Raw genomic sequence first — 18,343 nt, forward strand, 5'->3', positions numbered from 1 at the left:
CAGGCAATTTCTCGGAGAGGGGGCATATAACCATCTTAATTGGAACTGAGTCTTCACGAGTCCAAAGGAACTTCGTCCACCATTCATGGGAACTACGTGGCAGTTCTGTTCCTATCACGCCTTTTCTGGTAGAAGTACAGTTATACCAACTGCCACGCCCCTGCACCTTATAAAAAACGGAAAACTTATCCACCATCAGAACGATGCCTTGAGCTCTACAACAAAACTCGAAATGACGAATCCTCACTAACCCAAAAGGATGCGTTTGGGACAAGTGAATACCATTCACTGTCAAAATATTTCCCAAAAATATGGTAATCGGCAGGCGAAGATAGCCAATGGTGAAATCTTCAACATATAGCGCCATCTTCCCTTTCGGAGGTTTACCGACGGTCAAACCGACAGCAGGGAGCTCTGGTTCCAACTCAGGTGCAAGCCCGTAGCCATTGACGATGTCCAGATAGTCCTTTTCTTTCCAGTTTACCGTTATGCGGTCGACGAACGGGGAAGGGTTCTTTTTCTCGCCACCAGCCGTTAAGAAATCAGAAAGAGATATGTTGCAACGAGGAATGATGGCAAAGTAGGGCTAGAATAGCAAACACAGTAATTCCAGCGAAAGAAATAATATCGGAGTAAGCAAGGAAACGCATGAAGATTGCTATGAGTTTCTCCTATTTATACACATCACAGTTAATGCAATAGGAAGACATACATAAGAGAGAGAAGTTGGAGGTCCAATGAGTGTTCGACACGGCAGGCGGGAAAGCGGAAATGGGAAATTGAATAGTATTTGAACAGTTTTCAAAGCATCCATCACTCACAGCAGAATGCCAAAACAAACTCTAACACCACCGGTCTCATCAGCAGGGTAGACCTGTCACGTAAACCTTTGATGCTTATCTTAATTCTTTGCTTAAATAAAATCCCAGACATGTCATAACTCACAAAAGGCTTAAGTCCATAATTCCATCCGCACGAAAAATAACGCGGAAGGAACAATGGACTAGGTGGACTTATAGAGGTAAGGTCGTAGAAAGTTGAAATGGGCCAAGGGCCCTTAACTCCTTTAAAGCATTCTCGCGGGTCAGTTATAACAAGAATAGCACCCGCGGAAGCCACCCGCCAAAAAGCAGAAGTCCAATCATTATCCAAAAACCCGCGGAAGATATCAGCGGGCGGAAGAACAAAGGAAAAAACATTCTTCTAGAAACACGCGGAGGAACCCGCGAGAAGGAGAAAGAATGGCCTCACATTTGTAAAGGAAAGACGGTTTACAGCAGTGACCTTTCAGAAGCTTGTTAAATATTCCCTGACATCGATGCTTACCTCCTTCATAGAGAGCACGTGACGGATCAACCAATAAGGAGGAGCCAGCTGGATTTCCCAAATGGCCTAGCACATGGCCAACTATTGTCCCCTATCAGAACCGGCCACGTGTCCCTCCAGGTAAAAGGAAGCATCTTCTGGATAGTGAGAGCTGGACCAATCATTCTCTTTCACTCTTGGCTATAAATACCCTCTCAAATCATCATGAGGTATTCATTGACAACTCTCAATATTACATCAATCGCATATATTACCTTCTCTCTCTAGAAGAATGGTACTTATTCTCACGCCGGAGGGTGGTTACGAGAAGACCCCCCCCCCCCCATCTTGTCCTTCTTGTAACGAGCTCACGGTGATTTGTTTTGCAGGATATAAATCCGGGTCTAGGTTGACAACCAAACCATAAAACCTCTTTAACCGGTCCGTTTGCTTAATTGGGTTTGGTCCTCGGTTGTAAGTTTCACATAAAAACATCCTGTTTTTGTATAGCCTTGTAGAGTATATATTTACGTGCATGGGCTTGGTAAGCCAAACGTAGGTAAGGTTCTCATCTTCAAGCTGCTCGCGAGCTATTAGAGGCCAGTTCATGAAAAACTCGTTCGAGACGAGTTTAAATGAGCCCGAGCCCGAGCTCGAGCCTAAAGCTAAGCTCGTTACATAAATTAAGCTTATTGTTATCTACGTTTCAATATAGCATTCTTTCAAAACAGACTTTCGTATGATAATGTGCAAGTCATATATGCACTTATGTACACGGCGTCATAGTTGTATACATATTCGACAACCACAACTTAATGCCCACATAGGTGCATGGTGGGTTTACATAAATGTTTTGATTTTATTTTATAAAGCTTTAAGAACGTTCATTTTAATGGTTGTTTAGCACACCGCAACGTGCACGAGTTCAATGCTAGTTACTAATGATCGTGCTATAGTTATTAAAATTTGACTTTTATTTTTTTCAATTAGTTCATTTACTTCATTTTTAGTGCTATGGAAATTCATGGATTGTGAGGATTCCAAGCAACTTATCTGACTCTTCATCTCTATTTCTAAAAGTTAGATATTTGAAAATAATGATTCTCTGAATATAGAAATTCACTCATCTATGTAAATGTTAGTGAGTATTTAGGAATGAGGAAAAAAAGTAATAAAATAAGTGCTTGTAAGTGAGATAAAGATACATATAAATAATGAAATGTGAGATTAAAAAGATGGATGTTCTACTATGAATGTTTTGACTTTTTTAAAAATTCTTTATCCTCGTATCATTACACCACCACCATAACATAATAGTCGTTCTCACCACCAGAATCCGCCAACCACATACTACCACTATAGCCTATAGGCATCCTCCATACGGAAATCCTCCACTACCCATACATACACACCATTATGACCATCATCCACAACCAGAAAAACACTCATTTCTTTCTAAAAAATAAAAGCGTGCATCATAATGCATAAAATCTAAATCCATCAGAACGTGTGTATTTGATGAAGCCTTTATGGGGCATTTTACGCCATGTGACGTCACGTCACTAAAAAGGCTTTTTGAAAAGAAAAAAAAAGATGTTGTAGATGGAGCCCATACAGATCATTATCTTATTATTATTATTATTATTATTATTATTATTGAATAACCTTCTCCCCCTATGGCCCCATCCGGCGCTTTGTGAGAACAAAACTTTTAAAATATATCATTAAGAACAAAGAACAAGACTTTTGCTTTCGGTAGGTCTATTTACTTTTGAACACACCATAGAATTTGGTCATATGAATTCAAACTCATAATGAAAACAAAAATGTCTTAGTGACAAAGAAACAAAACATTAGGTCCATATATATTTATCTACATAGAAAATGAAAACCATCATTATAAGTTATAACTCAACATTAAAGAAAAGCAAATTTAAAAACCTTATCCGAAAACCGACACTTACGAATTATACACCGTTGCGAACGAAGGCAGACCTTTACCCTAAAAACAAAATAAAACAATTAATTTTATCTACACTTATCAAATATGAATTAAGTATCATTTTATGACGTTTACCTAAAGTTTGTGATAAATCTTTTGGCAAAAAGAAATTGGTGTTATTTTGTGCAAGCACATAAACAGAAAAACCGTCATGTAGATAGCTTAAGAGCATGATCTTCTTCGACTTGTTTTGAGGGTGACGGTTGAGAGTCAACATTAGTCAAACTCTTAGTATTTTCAAATGTTTCAGCTTGAGAGGCTAAGTACTCGAGTGCAACAACAATATCACCAATCAAGGGCCGGAAATTTGCTTGCTCTTGAAGACACATTGCAGTTACTGCAACCACATGGTGCACCGAACGCACGGAGAATCGACCTTGCAGCATAGGGTCCACCAGCTGAACAAACTTCTTACGGTCTTTTAAGAAGGGACGCGACTGCATATATTCAATAATATTATTATTCAAAGCAAAAGCATTTTGTACAACAAAGAAAGATGAATGTACTGAAGAGGCGGCAAATTTGACCCGTTTACTAAATTGCGTCGGTTTGGGTTGGGTTTGTTCACAAATAGTTCGTTTAAAAGATTCAGATTATTATTGAAAAAATATGGTTTGTGTATTCATAATTAAAGCATTAATTAGGCCGATAACTATTACTTAGGCTTGTAAACCAAACGAGCACGAACGGTGTATGTTCGTGTTTGTTCGTTTAATATTAACAGAGCAAACAATCGAACACGGACAATTAACCAAATGCGGTTTCTTGTTCGTGTGCGTTCGTTAAGAGAATGAACATGTCCTGGTATGTTTATATTCATTCATTAACAGTTAAACGAGCAGTTCACAAACGTACACGAACGAACATAACTAAACATAGATGAACGAACGTAACGAGCTAAAACAGTTAAAAAAAAGTATGTGAAGAACAATGTGTTGGACCTAAAAAGTTATTAAAAATAACTAGACTAAGTTGTAATGGGCCAAAAATTTTAAATGATAATATTAACGAACATCAACAAATTTAAACCAATGAACGTGAACGAGCGTTCAAGAGACATGTGTTCATGTTCATTCGTTTAATTGAATGAATAAAAGTTTTTGTTCATGTTCATTCATTATTAAATAAAAAAAAAAGTTCCCACCGAACTGTTCACTAAGCATTCAATTCGTTTACAAGACAACTATTACTAATTAATAGTGGTGTGCATGAAACTGAAAATTCTGATTTGTAACCGAAAAAACCGAACCCAAACAAAAACCGACAGTTTGGTTTTTTGTAAAAACTGAACTTTTGGTTAGGTTTTGGGTTTGCGTGCAATTAAAACCGAAAAAAAATAACCGAATATATGGCTTTTCAATTTTAGTTGTGAATCTTATGTAATATATAAGAACTTAATAAATAATGTTACCCAAATATTTTAGCCCAATTTATAATATTAATGTAACTATTAGTTATAAAAAATATTAGGCACAGTTTTAGGCCCAAATTCATTATTTTAGGTCATTTTTTAGCCCAAATATTTCAAGCCTAGATTGTAAAACCGAAAAAACTGAAACTAAGGCGAACCCAAATCGAAACCCAAAATAACTGAAACTGAAAAGACCAAAACCAACTTTTCGGTTTTTGGTTCTGTTTGAACCGAAAACCGACCCATGCACACCCTACTAATAAAAGTAATAATCTTTAAAAGTCAAAAAGTCAACTCACCCAAACAACTAAATTCTGCTCTCCCAGCTTCTTAGTCGTATCAATGGCTCTACGTCCGGTAATAAGCTCCAGCATAACGACACCAAAGCTATAGATATCCGACTTTGTAGTTAGCTTACCACTCATAGCATAATCAGGAGCACAATAACCATAAGTACCCATAACTCGAGTCGACACATGAGTGTTATCACCAACCGGGCCCAATTTAGCCAGCCCAAAATCTGAAAGCTTGGGCTTATAGTCATGATCCAATAAAATGTTTGAAGATTTTAAATCGCGATAAATTACAGGCGGGTTTGCTTTGCAATGGAGATACTCGAGCCCACGGGCTGCACCAACAGCAATCTTTAATCGAGTGTACCAATCCAGTGGCTCCTGATCGGGCTCTAGATCTGAAAATATAAAAATATTATATGTTAAAGTTATTCAACTAAGTTAAGCTTTTTGTGACAAAATATGAATCATGTGAAGTCACAAGAATCATATTCATTTCTTGAAGCATTAACATGGTACAAAAGCAAATATAAGAAATTTATTATCCGTTTATTTTCGGTCAAAGTGTGTTGTAATTTCCAGCTGTCAGTTAACTACTACTTTGTAGATAACAAAATTTTCCGGTCAAAAGCGGGCAATAAGAAGAAAAAGAACAAGAATAATGGAGAAAGATAGTAGCTTTTTATCTTTCTTGCTAAATCTGTATCTTTTTTAAACTAAGTATTAAGATCATTACTTATAAAATAGCAAGCACATTTCAAATCACAGACAATATTAGCATATACATCAAAAGATTAAAGCCCAAAATCGACACCAAAGGCATTGAAATTTCAAAAAAAAAAATAATAATAATCTTTTGAGGCTCCAGTTCTATGTTAAATTGTTAATCTGCATTAACAAGCATTATTATAACTCTGAAACCAAAATGTGTATCATCAGTATAATATCAAAGGCGCAAATATATCATTAGAGCTTACCAAAAAGATGATTTTCGAGGCTACCGAGTGGCATGTACTCATAAACCAACAGTCTCTGATCTCCATCAGTACAATAACCGATCAAAGTAACAAGATTCGAATGGCGCAAAAGACTCAACATAAGCACCTCAACAATAAACTCCTGGTTCCCTTGAAGACCATTAAGGTTCAACTGCTTTACCGCAACCACCTGCTCATCAGAAGTCAACCATCAATCCCAAAATCCAGCACTATAATCACTTAACAAAATACGACAACAACTTACTTTCCCGGACTCTAACCGCCCCTTGAAAACACTCCCGAACCCCCCTTCACCGATCAAATTCGCATCCTTAAAGTTCTGTGTCGCAACCGCAAGTTCACGAAACGAAAAACTATGAGCCACATTAGCCCTATGACTACTAAACCTTTTCTCCCTCATTGGTTCATCATTCACCTTCTTATCTACACACCAACATTATTCAAATTCAATAAATAAATCCACAAATCAATACAAAATAGTAGAGGTGCATAAAACCGAAAAATCCAATCCAAAACCGAAAAAAAACTGAAAATACCGAACCAAAACAAAAACTGACGGTTTGGTTTTATGTTTTGTAAAACCCGAACCTATAAATTTTCATTTAGTATTTAAAGTAATGCATAACGAATTTAACAAATATATAACTCAAATATTTTAGCCCAAATGTATAATAATCAATCATTCAACCCAAAATTTTCAAGCTCAAATGGCAAATGCGAAAAAACCGAACCCAAACCAAAAATCAAGAAACTGAAACCGAACGGATTTCAAAATTCCAACCAAGTTTCGGTTTTTGGTTTGGTTTTCTCCTGAACCAAACCGTGCACACCCCGCAACATAAACATATCAAACCTGCAACTCGATTTGATTCGACATCACCATCGAAATTTTTAACATTTTTATAGCAGCATTTAATGCAAGAAAACCACTTCTTCATCTTCAACACAAACCCACTTCAGAATTTACATATAACAAATTACAAACCCTAATGAAGCAAAAAAAGTACTAAAAATCGAAAAAAAATTAAATTTTTTTTCATATAACACGACAATTAACAAATCAACACGGAATTGACATAACCCAATTGAATAACCCAACAAAAATAAGACTAAATTGGAACTAATTGATCAAATTGAAGCACAAAAGTACAAAAATTGAATAATAAACCAAATGGGTACAGAAAAAAACAAAAAATTGAATAAATTTAAGCAGCAAAAGCGGTAAAGAGTATGAATCTGGTGAATTGGGCTAAGAATTTAAGTGTGATAGATGACGTATCAAATCCGTCGTAATAAATGGGTGCCAGTGTATTCATACTATATTTGACACGGATTAATATTTAGTGGATATATTTTGTGACTCGGTTATGATTTTGCTTCGTTATATAGAGGGTGTCAATGAATGTGGATGCCATGTAGGCTCGGAACATTCGGTTTCAAACAGGTTAACTTTTTAAAACCGGGTTAGGTTTTCGGTTCGGTTTTTAGGTTTAAAAATTTGAATCTGGTTTTCGAACCGGGGCCTACCAATAAAACGATAATCACTGATATCGCTTTTACACTTGGGGAGGGAAAAGATATTAGATCTTCTCTTCTCGTCATATCTGACGCGCCTGTCTTTCTGTCTTCCATGTTGATTGCGGGCATGCTCCCGGATCATGCAATAGAGATGGTCCTGTCTTACTTTATTTTTTGTCGTACTTATGACTATGCTATTAAATAAATAATTAAACTTAGTAATTTAAGAAATAAGGTAAGATATAAAATTTGTGACCTTTACTATATTATATTACTATATTATATGAGTATTTATTGAGTATGATAAGAAAATCATTATTCATATATTAGTGTTGGGCCATATGTTATGGTATTCTCGCTCTCTCCATATCGTCTTCTCTCGTGCACCAACCACCGTGCTGGCCTGTGTTTTGTACATTCTATGGCAAAGGTCACATGCACTCCATCACCTTCCACACCACGACATGCACGGTGGCGGTGCCAAATCACCACCTTCGTTGTGTTGTAGGGAGACCATTGCACATGGTTTTAAGATTACAAGTCATTTAGTTATTTTATTTTTTTATTTACGTCATGTAAAATGACATTTATGTCTATAGTTAATGGTTACTAAAATACATTTCGTAAATTTATACCACTGATAGGTCACTGGTTCACCCACTTATCTTCATTCCACTTACTATTGAAGACATCCCTCAAGAAAAAACACACCATGGATGAGAAAACCCTAAGGCCAATCCGAAACCATCTATTTGTGTGTCACATGTGAGATTTGAGCCCAAAGCATCCTCTTTTTAAATTGAAGTTTTTAGCTTTTTAATATTTTTTTTATAAAAATAAACTTGTAATTATGATAAATAAGTATGAGGGTCCCAAAATAAATGCTAAAAAGATATTATTAAATCGTTGAATGTCGTTCTCAGTGGCGCTTTTAAGACTTTCACCGCCTCGTTTCATTTATATATGTTTCGGTTCCAGCTAAGCAAAATAGAAACTTACTCATGGAACGACTTTATTACATTATCCCTAGTATTGTGTTCTTTTGTTTCTTTTTCTTTTCTTTTTTATTATTATTTTTTAACGGCTATTAAAACTACTTCTAATATCTAATATCTAATATCCAAGTGAGTCTTTTTAAAACAGGATGTTAAACGTAAAACATCTATACTGATTTTGACACTTCAGACATGTCTTACCTCGGATTCAAGAACACCATTAAGGAGAAAATCCATCACTATAGGACTTGAGTCAGGTTTCGAACCTAGAACCTTAAGACTCAAACCTTAACCATCACCCACATATCATTAGACCAGAATTCTTAGCAATCAGTCTCTCCAGTTAGGTAATGTAATTGTTTCTAACTTTAATAATCTTTAAATTTGTATTTTGGCTTGTGTTAAAATAAAATAAAACAAAAACATTTGTTTTTCTATGTGGGAATAGGGTTGTTCACAAATCCAGCCAAACCGAACGTAGGCTTGCTCATATTTGGTTTGGTTCGAAAGTGAGCCGAACCGTGCGGATTGAATAATAAGAAACGAGCGGCACTTTTATGCTTGAACTTGGTTTGGTTTAAAAAAAGGCTTGGTTTGGCTTGGTTTTGTTTGGTTTCTTACATTTTAATTTTAAATTTCTAAAAGTAATAAATATAACTAATTCAAGACTTTTAACTCCAAAATGTCTCGACTTTCAATAAAAAAAAACGTCTAAAACTCAAAGTTAACAAGAAAACATATATAAAACGAGCAGCTAGAGTTTAAATTTGAATTTTAAAGTCAACACAAAATAGGAAAATTTCAAAAACTATAAAAAAAATACTTAATATATATATATATATATAATAAATAATTCAAGCAAAAACAAATCGAACCGATCGAGGCTTTGCTCGTGCTTGGTTTGTTTTCAAACCGGACCGAGCCAAACGACTAATTTCCAAACCGAGCTGAAATTGAACGAACATTTTTCGAGCAATTTTTAAGCGAGCGACGAGTAGTTTAGGCAGCCCTACGTAGGAAGGGTTTAGTGTGTTACATGTATTTACATGTCCTTAAGGGAGTATCCTGACGATGAAGTGTTATATCTTAGTAGTTTCAAATCCTGCACTTTACGGGTTTTAGTGAACTTATTCTAAAAAATTTAGAAATTGATGTTAAATAAATGTATATGTACGTGAGTTTAAGAACTAAGGTAATGAAGAAACACTAAGTGACCCGGTACAGATTATAGATAATCTGGGGGTTAAGTAATGTTTCCCACGGATGAGGTCTAACTGAGAAGGCTGTTCTTCAGGAGACCTGCAAAACAAACACCGTAAGCTCGTCACTGAGAAGGGGGGGAGTTCCTCCTTGTGACCACCCTCCGGCGTGAGAATCAGACTAGGTTGCTCTGAATATAAGTGTATATTAAGAGATTGCTAGATAACTGGATATCAGATGATCTTACCATTCCAAGATATTGGAGTATTTATAGCCGAAGGTAGGTTTCCTAGAAGGTACAGCCGGCTGAATAGTATTCCTGTTCAACCAACAGTGGACTATGCATAGGCCATACTGGTTGGTGGGTAGGTTACGGCCAACAGTAACAAAGTCGGCTGCACTATTCCACCAACTGTAGATTATGCACGTCCTACTTACTGTGGATTGTACGCAGGCCATGCTGGTTGGTGAATAGGTTACGGCCAACAGTAACACTATTCCACCAACTGTAGGCCGCGCATGCTCCTCAGTAAGGGTTGGTGAGTAGGCAGCGGCTAATAGTGACAAACAGTACTAGAGGGTGCTCCTCCTCGCCCTGTTGTCGATGAGCTGTCACCCTGTGATTGGCTCATGGGCTGTTCTGGTCAGATCGTCTGTCCTTTCCATACCTTGGTAGGTATGGTACAAAAGATCTTTCAGAATCAGACTGGCTCATTTAGGCGGGATTGTTCCCGCCTTGCTCATTCCTTCATGTGACTACTGAAGTAGCTAGTGTCTTGTGCGTGTAGCCCTGCTGTCTGCGGGTAGCCTTCCCTGATGGCTTGTATCCGCAACTGCGGGAACAGGCGGGGTACTTCACCATTGGGAGGCTTTCCCTGCGTGTTCAGCTTGTGTACTGCGCGTAAGATCCTATGAGCATGGTGGGTCCTGCGGGAGCAGATGGCCTTTGCGCAGACGTCCCTGTTCAAGGTGAGTCTTGCGGGACCAACTGATCTCTGCTGGGACCTACCTCTTCAAGTCCCCCCAGTCCAATGTTCTTCTCATGAATGTTTAATAAAGTGAGGTGAACTTTTGGACTAATGTCACTTGCAAAGGGGTTTTGAAAAGGGGTTTCTAGTTTTAAGGTTCTCCGTGGGGATTCTTCCCGCGGGTTTCCTAATGTCACTTGCAAAAATTCCCGATTTTTTTGCTTGATCTTTGGGTATGATGCGGGTAGGTATGTAACTTTCTCGCAAGTCAGGAGCGTTGAGTCTCACTTGTGTGGATTCTCCTTGAGGTTTTAGTGGTTTTGAACATAGTGATCAATTATGTTTAAACCACCAATTCCATCCTGGAGCCTCAAACAATGTATTTCTCGACGTTCCCGCTCTGCGGGGATGTTATTTCCGTTTCCACAAGCATTGACCAGAAGATCCTTCCTGGTTTCAATTCCCTGCCGGGCGCTAGGTATGTTAAGGGTTTTGCCTTAACACTGTACCCGCGCTCGTCTTACGGTTACTTTACTTTCAAGGTACTCCTGGCGTCAATTCCCTGCGGGTGCTAGATACGTGAAGGGTTTTGCCTTAACACTGTATCCGCACCCGTCTTATAGTTACTTTGTTGCCGGGGTATTCTTGGCTTCAATTCCCTGCGGGTGCTAGGTATGTGGAAGGTTTTGCCTTAACACTGTACCCGCATCCGTCTTATGGTTACTTGGTTGCCAAGGTAAGGGGTATTTTCCCGCTTACCTTTGAATCTTTTTGAATTTTGAATTTTGAAATTCGAAAGGTTGGTGAGGATAAGAACAGTCCAAACATCTGAAACGTCGTGTGACGGTTTCTTCTGACTGTGTCAGGACGTGCAGGAAGTTATGGTGACGTGACAGAACATGGTCGTTCCAGTCGCTTTTTCAGGCGCGTGGGCATGATTTTTCGGGCGCGTGGCCGCGAAATTACTGGCACACGTCCTTTCAGCAGCTGTTGCCATCTTGCTTTTTGCCACGTGTCATAGTTTCATTGCACCCTTGATTTCTCTCTCATCCGCATTAAATTCACCGCATTAATTGCGATTACTATATAAAGGGGGAGAGGGTTATTTGCAATTCACACTTTTCACTCTTCTTCTTAGTGATTTCCGGCAAATACTCCCCTTTTTCAGGCAAGCATTTTCCCGAAATCACTCTTCTTTCTGCAATAATGTCCTCTCGTGATGCTGAAGCTATAGCTGACGACAGGGGTACTGCTGGTGAGTGCCAGTGTGCTCTGCCCGGCGATCAGTACCGGTATGTTGTCAGGAAGTTCATGCTCGATCATCTCGAGCCTGAGTTTCCTGAATCCCACCAGACCGTGTACGATGCCCCCAGTGGCAAGATCGGGGTTTATGCTGCATTTTTTGTCTATGGGAATCTTAGATTCCCATTGACAAAATTTGTTTACCGTGTCCTTGAGAGGCACGGTGTCCATTTGACCGAGCTGCACCCCATGGCGATCGCCAAGATTCGCCATTTTGAGTGGGTGTGCCGGATTTTGGGCATCGAGCCCCATGTGGACCGCCTGATGACCTTCTATACCTGGAGGTGCATCCAAGGGTGGTACACCCTGACGACCCGTATTAAGGGTCTGAAGATTTGCGACACCGAGCGCAGTCTTCGCGCGTGGAAGCAGGAATTCTTCTACATTTCTGCCCGCGCCATCCCCCTTGCCATGAAGTTTAAAAATGGCCAAGCGATACCGAGCCTTCACGCCCCCAACTACCAGGAGGCGGAATGGTTTTCGAAGATATCCCGGATCCAATCTCCGGTTTACCGGTTTGCGGAGTCCGGGATGGTCATGTTAGGGATGAGCCGGGTGTGGAAAGATGCATCTCTGGTTCTCATCCTCCTCGAATACGGTTTGAACTCTATTCCCTATGGTATGTCTTGTTTTTCTTTTTTGATACAAGTTTGTCTTCTAACTGTTTCTTTTTTTTTTTTTTTTTTTTTTTCAGAGGGAAATGATTTGGAGTCGCTTCTGTTTCCGCGGGAAGCCGACGGTCCCGCGCGGATGGGTACTCGTGCTTTGGACGAGGGCGAGTTGCCCATCCTGGAGCAAACAGCGGATCGGTTTGTGGAGGTCTATCCGCTGGGCCACGAGATCCTGAGCCAACGGCGGCCAGGTAAGGCGATATTCCTTCCTCAACCCCTTAATGTTGTACCCGCTGTTGGAATTCTTGACCTGTCTTCTTCTGAGGAATCCTCAGATGCTCCTCCATTGGTGCGGAAGAAGAAAGCTGCTGCCGGCGGGAAAGGGAAGGAGAAGGCCTCCACGGCTGGTCCGGTGGTTCTATCTGACTCGGAGTCAGATAGTGAAGAGGTGGCGGGGAAGCCCGGTGGTGAGGAGACCACTGTTCCGGAGGCTACGACCGTTACCTCCGGAGAACCAACGAAGACGACGGTGACCGGGACCAAGAGGCCGGCTCCATCGGGTTCCTCCCCGCCCGTCCGTACGTTCAGGGTCAAGAAAACCCGTAAGTACAATCATAATGTCTTTGCAGATTTATTACTTCTTAAATTTAACATTGTGCAGGCGTGTATGTTGACGCATTCCGGGGTGAAGCGCAGGGGGGTACCTCCCCGCCAATGACGGTAGGCTCGGTCAGCCTTCCTGAGGCGTCGACCCAGGCGCCTGCATCCGTTGGTCCAGTTGCTCATTCATTTGGGCCAACTGTTCCGGTCGAGATGACGTCACCGCCGGCCGTGAGTGCGATTTTTACAGCATCCTTCACGGAGCCGGCGGTTACTGCTGCTGCTGATGAGGCGGCGACCGCGGCGGCGACCCCAACGGCGACCACGGCGGCTGCCACCATGCCCGCGCCACCGGCACCAATGGCCGGACCATCAGGTACGCGCAGGGCTTCCCGCCGATCTTTGCCACCTTCCCGTCTGCCTGACCTGTTGGATGGATTTCCTTTAGGTTCAGGTGATGGGTTTGGCGGTTATCGGCCTGTCATTGACCCTACAGGTGCGTAGGGTTCCTTTCTTTTTCCCTTATGTTTTTTATCATCTTTTCCTTACTGCCTTTGTTTCTTTTGCAGTGACGGATTCCAATGAAGTGTATGTTCCGCGATGGAACATACGCCGAGGAACAACCCTTCGCACACCTGTGGAGTGCGTGGACTGGGTTCGCCACGCTGCTCCCCCGGGTGCGTTGGGGGAAGCCATGGTTAGCTACCAGGAGGGTAGGCTAACCAATGAGCTTCGGGTTCTCCAGGCCCAGATGCAGCCGCGCGTCGAGCTGCTTTGTCGTGAAAACGACAAGTTGAAAGCAGCTCGCGCCAAGGACGTATCTGAGGCGCGTGCTCTTCGGGAGGAGAACCAACAGCTGGCGGCAGCTGCCGCCGACAAGGAGAAGGCCTTCAAGGCCCTCGAGGTTGAAGTTCAGGCGCGACTCGAGGCCCGCTCCAAGGCTGCCCAAGCTGTGAATGAACAGCTTCGGCTGGCCAGGGAGACTGCGCGAAACGCAACCGAGAGGGTTGCCCAGGCTGAAGCCGTTGCTGAGCCTCTGCGTGTGGAGAATGAGGAGCTGAAAGGCAAATTAGAGGCTCTCCAACGCGCTCATGATGCCTTGGCAATGGAAGATGCCAAGAAACTCCAGGAAATCCTGGACCAGAGGGGGGTGCTTGACCAGACCCAGCGGAAGCTTAAGGGCGTCGAAGAGGCTGCCGCAAAGGAAGTTTTACTTGCCAACCTTAACAAGAGCGAAGCCGAACGCGCCCATAACGAAGCTCAAGCTGCCCTCCAATGGCTTCTTCGAGAAGCGTTGCCTCAGGTATGTTTAACTTTGTCTTCACGCTTTTCTTTTGTAAGAAAAGGTTCTAACACTTGTATATTTTTTTTTTTGTAGGTTGTGCGTCGGGTCTTTTCAGAGACCTCTTACGATGATGCTATGACCGCAGCCCTCAACGCTTCTCATGAGGATGGGGAAAAGGCCGGCTTCCTGCTTGGTCTAGGGTTTGTTGAGAAAGGCGTCCCGCCTTCCAACTTCCCTTTGTTCGATGTGGATACCGAAGCCATTTATGACCAAGCATTGAACCAATACGCCGCCTTCCCGCATCCAGTGGTGGAAAAGGTGGACGAAGTAGCTGTTGCTGATGATGGGTTAGCTGTTCTCAAAGCGTTCCTCGAACCACCCCGTTCTTCTGACGGAGCGGGTCCAAGTGGAAGCGGCCCTGAAGCTTGATCCTGAAGATCCCTTTCCATTGCTAAGATAGACTTGTATAGATTTACTCTTTCAGGCGGGTAGTAACCCGGCCATTCTTGTAATATATCATTGAAATATAAATCTTTTTGCGGATAAGATTGTTATTTCCTTCTTTGGATTCCTTGCTTTATAAACTCATAACTTGCATACTTAGTTTTAGCAATTTTCCAAGTGTTTTAGAATAAGTTAACCTGTTGAACGTGGTTGATGATGGGTTAAAGTTTCGCTTCCTCCTTCGTGATTGTGCGGGTAGAACCGTCACTTGCACTTGGTAGGATGGCTAAATTTTAACTGTCATCTGACCTGCGTGTAGGTTTTCCTCATTTTTCCTCGAAATTTCTAAGTATTTAGGATAAGTTAACCTTTGAACGTGGTTGATAGTGGGTTAAAGTTTTGCTTCCTCTTTCGTGATTGTGCGGGTTGAACCGTCACTTGCACTTGGTAGGATGGCTAAACTTTACCCATACCTGACCTGCGTGTAGGTTTTCCTTATCCTTATTTCTAAGTATTATATATTTTTTTTTTTTTTTTTTTTTTTTAGGATAACCTTTGAACGTGGTAGATGATAGTTTGAAGTTTTGCTTCCTTATTTGTGATTGTGCGGATAAGACCGTCACTTGCACTTACAAAGATGGCTAAACTTTACTTACATCATACCTGCGTGTAGGTTTCCCCTATTTTTAACGTTGTGTTTATGCGGGTTTTGCCGCCTTCCACACGCAATGACTTACTTCTCCTCATTTATGCGGTAAATACCGGCACCAGTGGGGAGTTCATAAGGATAAAGGTAAACACATTATGAAAGGAGAATCATTTCCATTAGAAGTGGCTCTTGGCCTTTTCTTTACAAGTTTTGGAATTGATCTACATATAACATTTGCGTAATTGAGCTCCATTCCATGTTCTTGGGATGGGAGTGCCATCGAGCCTTTCGAGCCGGTATGCGCCCTTTCCCAGAACCTGTTTGATAACGTATGGCCCTTCCCAGATCGGGGCCAACTTTCCTGGGCGTTCTTGGTTCGAAGCCTCGTTGTTACGCAGTATGTAGTCTCCTTCCTTGAAGTTGCAGAGTTTTACCCGCGTGTTGTAGTACTTTTGCATTTGTCGTTTGTAGTTCTCTTCACGCACTGCGGCTAAGTCTCTGCGTTCCTCGGTTAGCATAAGATCCAACCGTCTTTCCGCATCATTGTCTTCTGGCTGACTCAAGACCCTTGGTGAGGGTAGACCAATTTCGACCGGGACCATGGCTTCAGTGCCATAAGTGAGGCTGAACGGGGTTTCTCCCGTACTGGCCTTCTTCAACGTTCTGTTTGCCCAAAGGACGTGCGGAAGCTCGTCCACCCAGCCGGATCTGTGTTTCAAGAGTCTTTTCTTTATGCCTTCAACGATGCTTTTATTTGCTCTTTCCACCTCACCATTTCCTTGCGGGTGTGCCACTGAGGTAAAGGTGTGGGTGATTTGAAGTTCTTTTAGCCATTGTTGTAGCTTTTTGTCAGCAAAGTTGGTGCCGTTATCGCTCACCAAATTCTGTGGAAGTCCAAAACGACAAATTATAAATTCCCAAATAAATTTTTTGATATGTTTTGCGGTTGTTTGGGCTAAAGGTTTTGCTTCTATCCACTTGGTGAAGTAGTCGATGGCTACCACTAGGAACTGAACATTTCCTGCTGCTGTAGGAAATGGGCCTGTCACATCGATGGCCCACTTCTGAAATGGCCATGAAGAAGTGACTGGAACCAGTTCGTTTTTCGGGCGATGCGTGTTAGGTGCGTAAAGCTGGCAAGACCTGCATTTTCTGATGTATGCCAGTGCATCCGTATGCATCCCCGGCCAAAAGTATCCCGCGTTGTTTAGCTTGGCTACAACAGCGCGGGGACCTGCGTGTACCCCACAGATGCCTTCGTGTACTTCCCTTAGGAGGTAGTTGGCATCTTGGTTGTCCACGCATCTCAAGAGTGGGCCAAGAAAGTTACGTCTGTAAAGGATGTCATTGACGAGTTGATAATTCAGTGCTTTACAGCGTAGTTTTCTTGCCTGTGTTTTTGACTCTGTTAGTATTCCAGCTGCAAGGTAATTTATTATTGGTGTCATCCACGTTTCTGTACTGGTTTGGATGACACAAATTTCCTTGTGCGGGACTGATGGCGCTTCGAGGAGTTCAATGCGGATGTCCTTTCCCAGGTGGGTGAAGGCTAGTGATGCAAGCTTGCTTAACGCATCCGCAGATTTGTTTTCGCTGCGCTTGACATGTATGACTTTACAATCACTAAAATCACGCATAAGGGTTTTTGCCTGGGCGAGGTACAGGGCCATGGTGTCGTTCACAGCCGTGTATGTTCCATTTATTTGGTTGGCCACCAGCATGGAATCCACATGGGCTTCCAAGTTTTTCACTCCCATCTTACGCGCAATTCTCAAACCGGCCAAGAATGCTTCATATTCGGCTTCGTTATTCGTACTTGGAAAGTCCAGCCGAATAGCGTAAGTATATTCTTGGCCCGCTGGGTTGGTTAATTTTAACCCTGCGCCTGAACCCTCGTTACTGGCTGCTCCATCAGTATAGAGTCGCCAGACATCATTGACGTCCTGTGCTGGGGAGGGTTGAGCCTCCTCCTGGCACTCTTTCTCCCGCGAAGCGGGGACTTCTGCAATAAAATCGGCCAGGACCTGGCCTTTTATGGCTGGTCTTGGCTTGTACTTAATTGCATATTCTCCCAATTCAATTGCCCATTTGGCTAGACGTCCCGATAATTCGGGTTTGCCTAGAACGTTTGAGAGTTTGAAGTTGGTGAGAATGGTGATTGGGTGGCCCTGGAAATATCGTCTTAACCTGCGTGAAGCATGTATAAGTGCTAAGACTAATTTTTCGAGGGTAGAGTACCGGGTTTCTACGTCTGTTAGTACACGGCTAACATAATAGATTGGCATCTGGACGCCCTTTCGTTCTACTAGCAGGACTGCCCCGGTTGCTCTATCTGTTGCGGAAAGGTATAGGATTAACTCCTCTCCCGCTTGTGGTGCTGTAAGTGTTGGGAGTTCGATCAGGCGTGACCGAATCTCCTGAAAAGCTGCTTCCGCTTCTGGTGTCCAGCGGAAGTGCGTTTTCTTCAAGCAGTTTCTCAATGTTGACACGAAAGGAAACGACTTATCTGCATGGTTTGCCAAGAAGCGATTAAGTGCGACTAGTCGTCCATTCAGTGTCTGAGCCTGTTTGATGGTGGTAGGTGATTCCATTTTAACAATGGCTTCAACCTTTTCAGGGTTCGCTCTAAAGCCATCTTTAGTAACAATGACTCCCAAGAACTTCCCTTCTTCCATCCCAAATGAACACTTGCTCGGGTTGAGCTTCATGTTTATCTTTCGGAGCGTGTTGAAAGTTTCTTCAATGTCTTTCAACATCGCCTC

General features: G+C 41.9%; 1 protein-coding gene across 1 annotated transcript; it reads right to left on the reverse strand.

Moving 5' to 3' along the window:
• Positions 1-3,411: 3,411 nt before the first annotated feature.
• Positions 3,412-8,759, reverse strand: LOC143589170 (putative serine/threonine-protein kinase PBL21). Its single transcript, XM_077070007.1, has 6 exons — positions 8,724-8,759; positions 6,863-6,947; positions 6,254-6,432; positions 5,989-6,178; positions 5,018-5,409; positions 3,412-3,744 (listed from the first exon to the last, which is right to left on the reverse strand). The coding sequence occupies exons 1-6, from the start codon at positions 8,757-8,759 to the stop codon at positions 3,457-3,459; spliced, it is 1,170 nt and encodes a 389-aa protein (XP_076926122.1). The 3' UTR covers positions 3,412-3,456.
• Between the last annotated feature and the right edge of the window lie 9,584 nt (positions 8,760-18,343).

The sequence above is a fragment of the Bidens hawaiensis genome, unplaced genomic scaffold (genome assembly GCF_021521415.1).
Source record: "Bidens hawaiensis isolate Kalapana, Puna unplaced genomic scaffold, B.hawaiensis_p1.1 tig00037261_1, whole genome shotgun sequence".
In the NCBI taxonomy this organism is placed as follows: Eukaryota; Viridiplantae; Streptophyta; class Magnoliopsida; order Asterales; family Asteraceae; genus Bidens; species Bidens hawaiensis.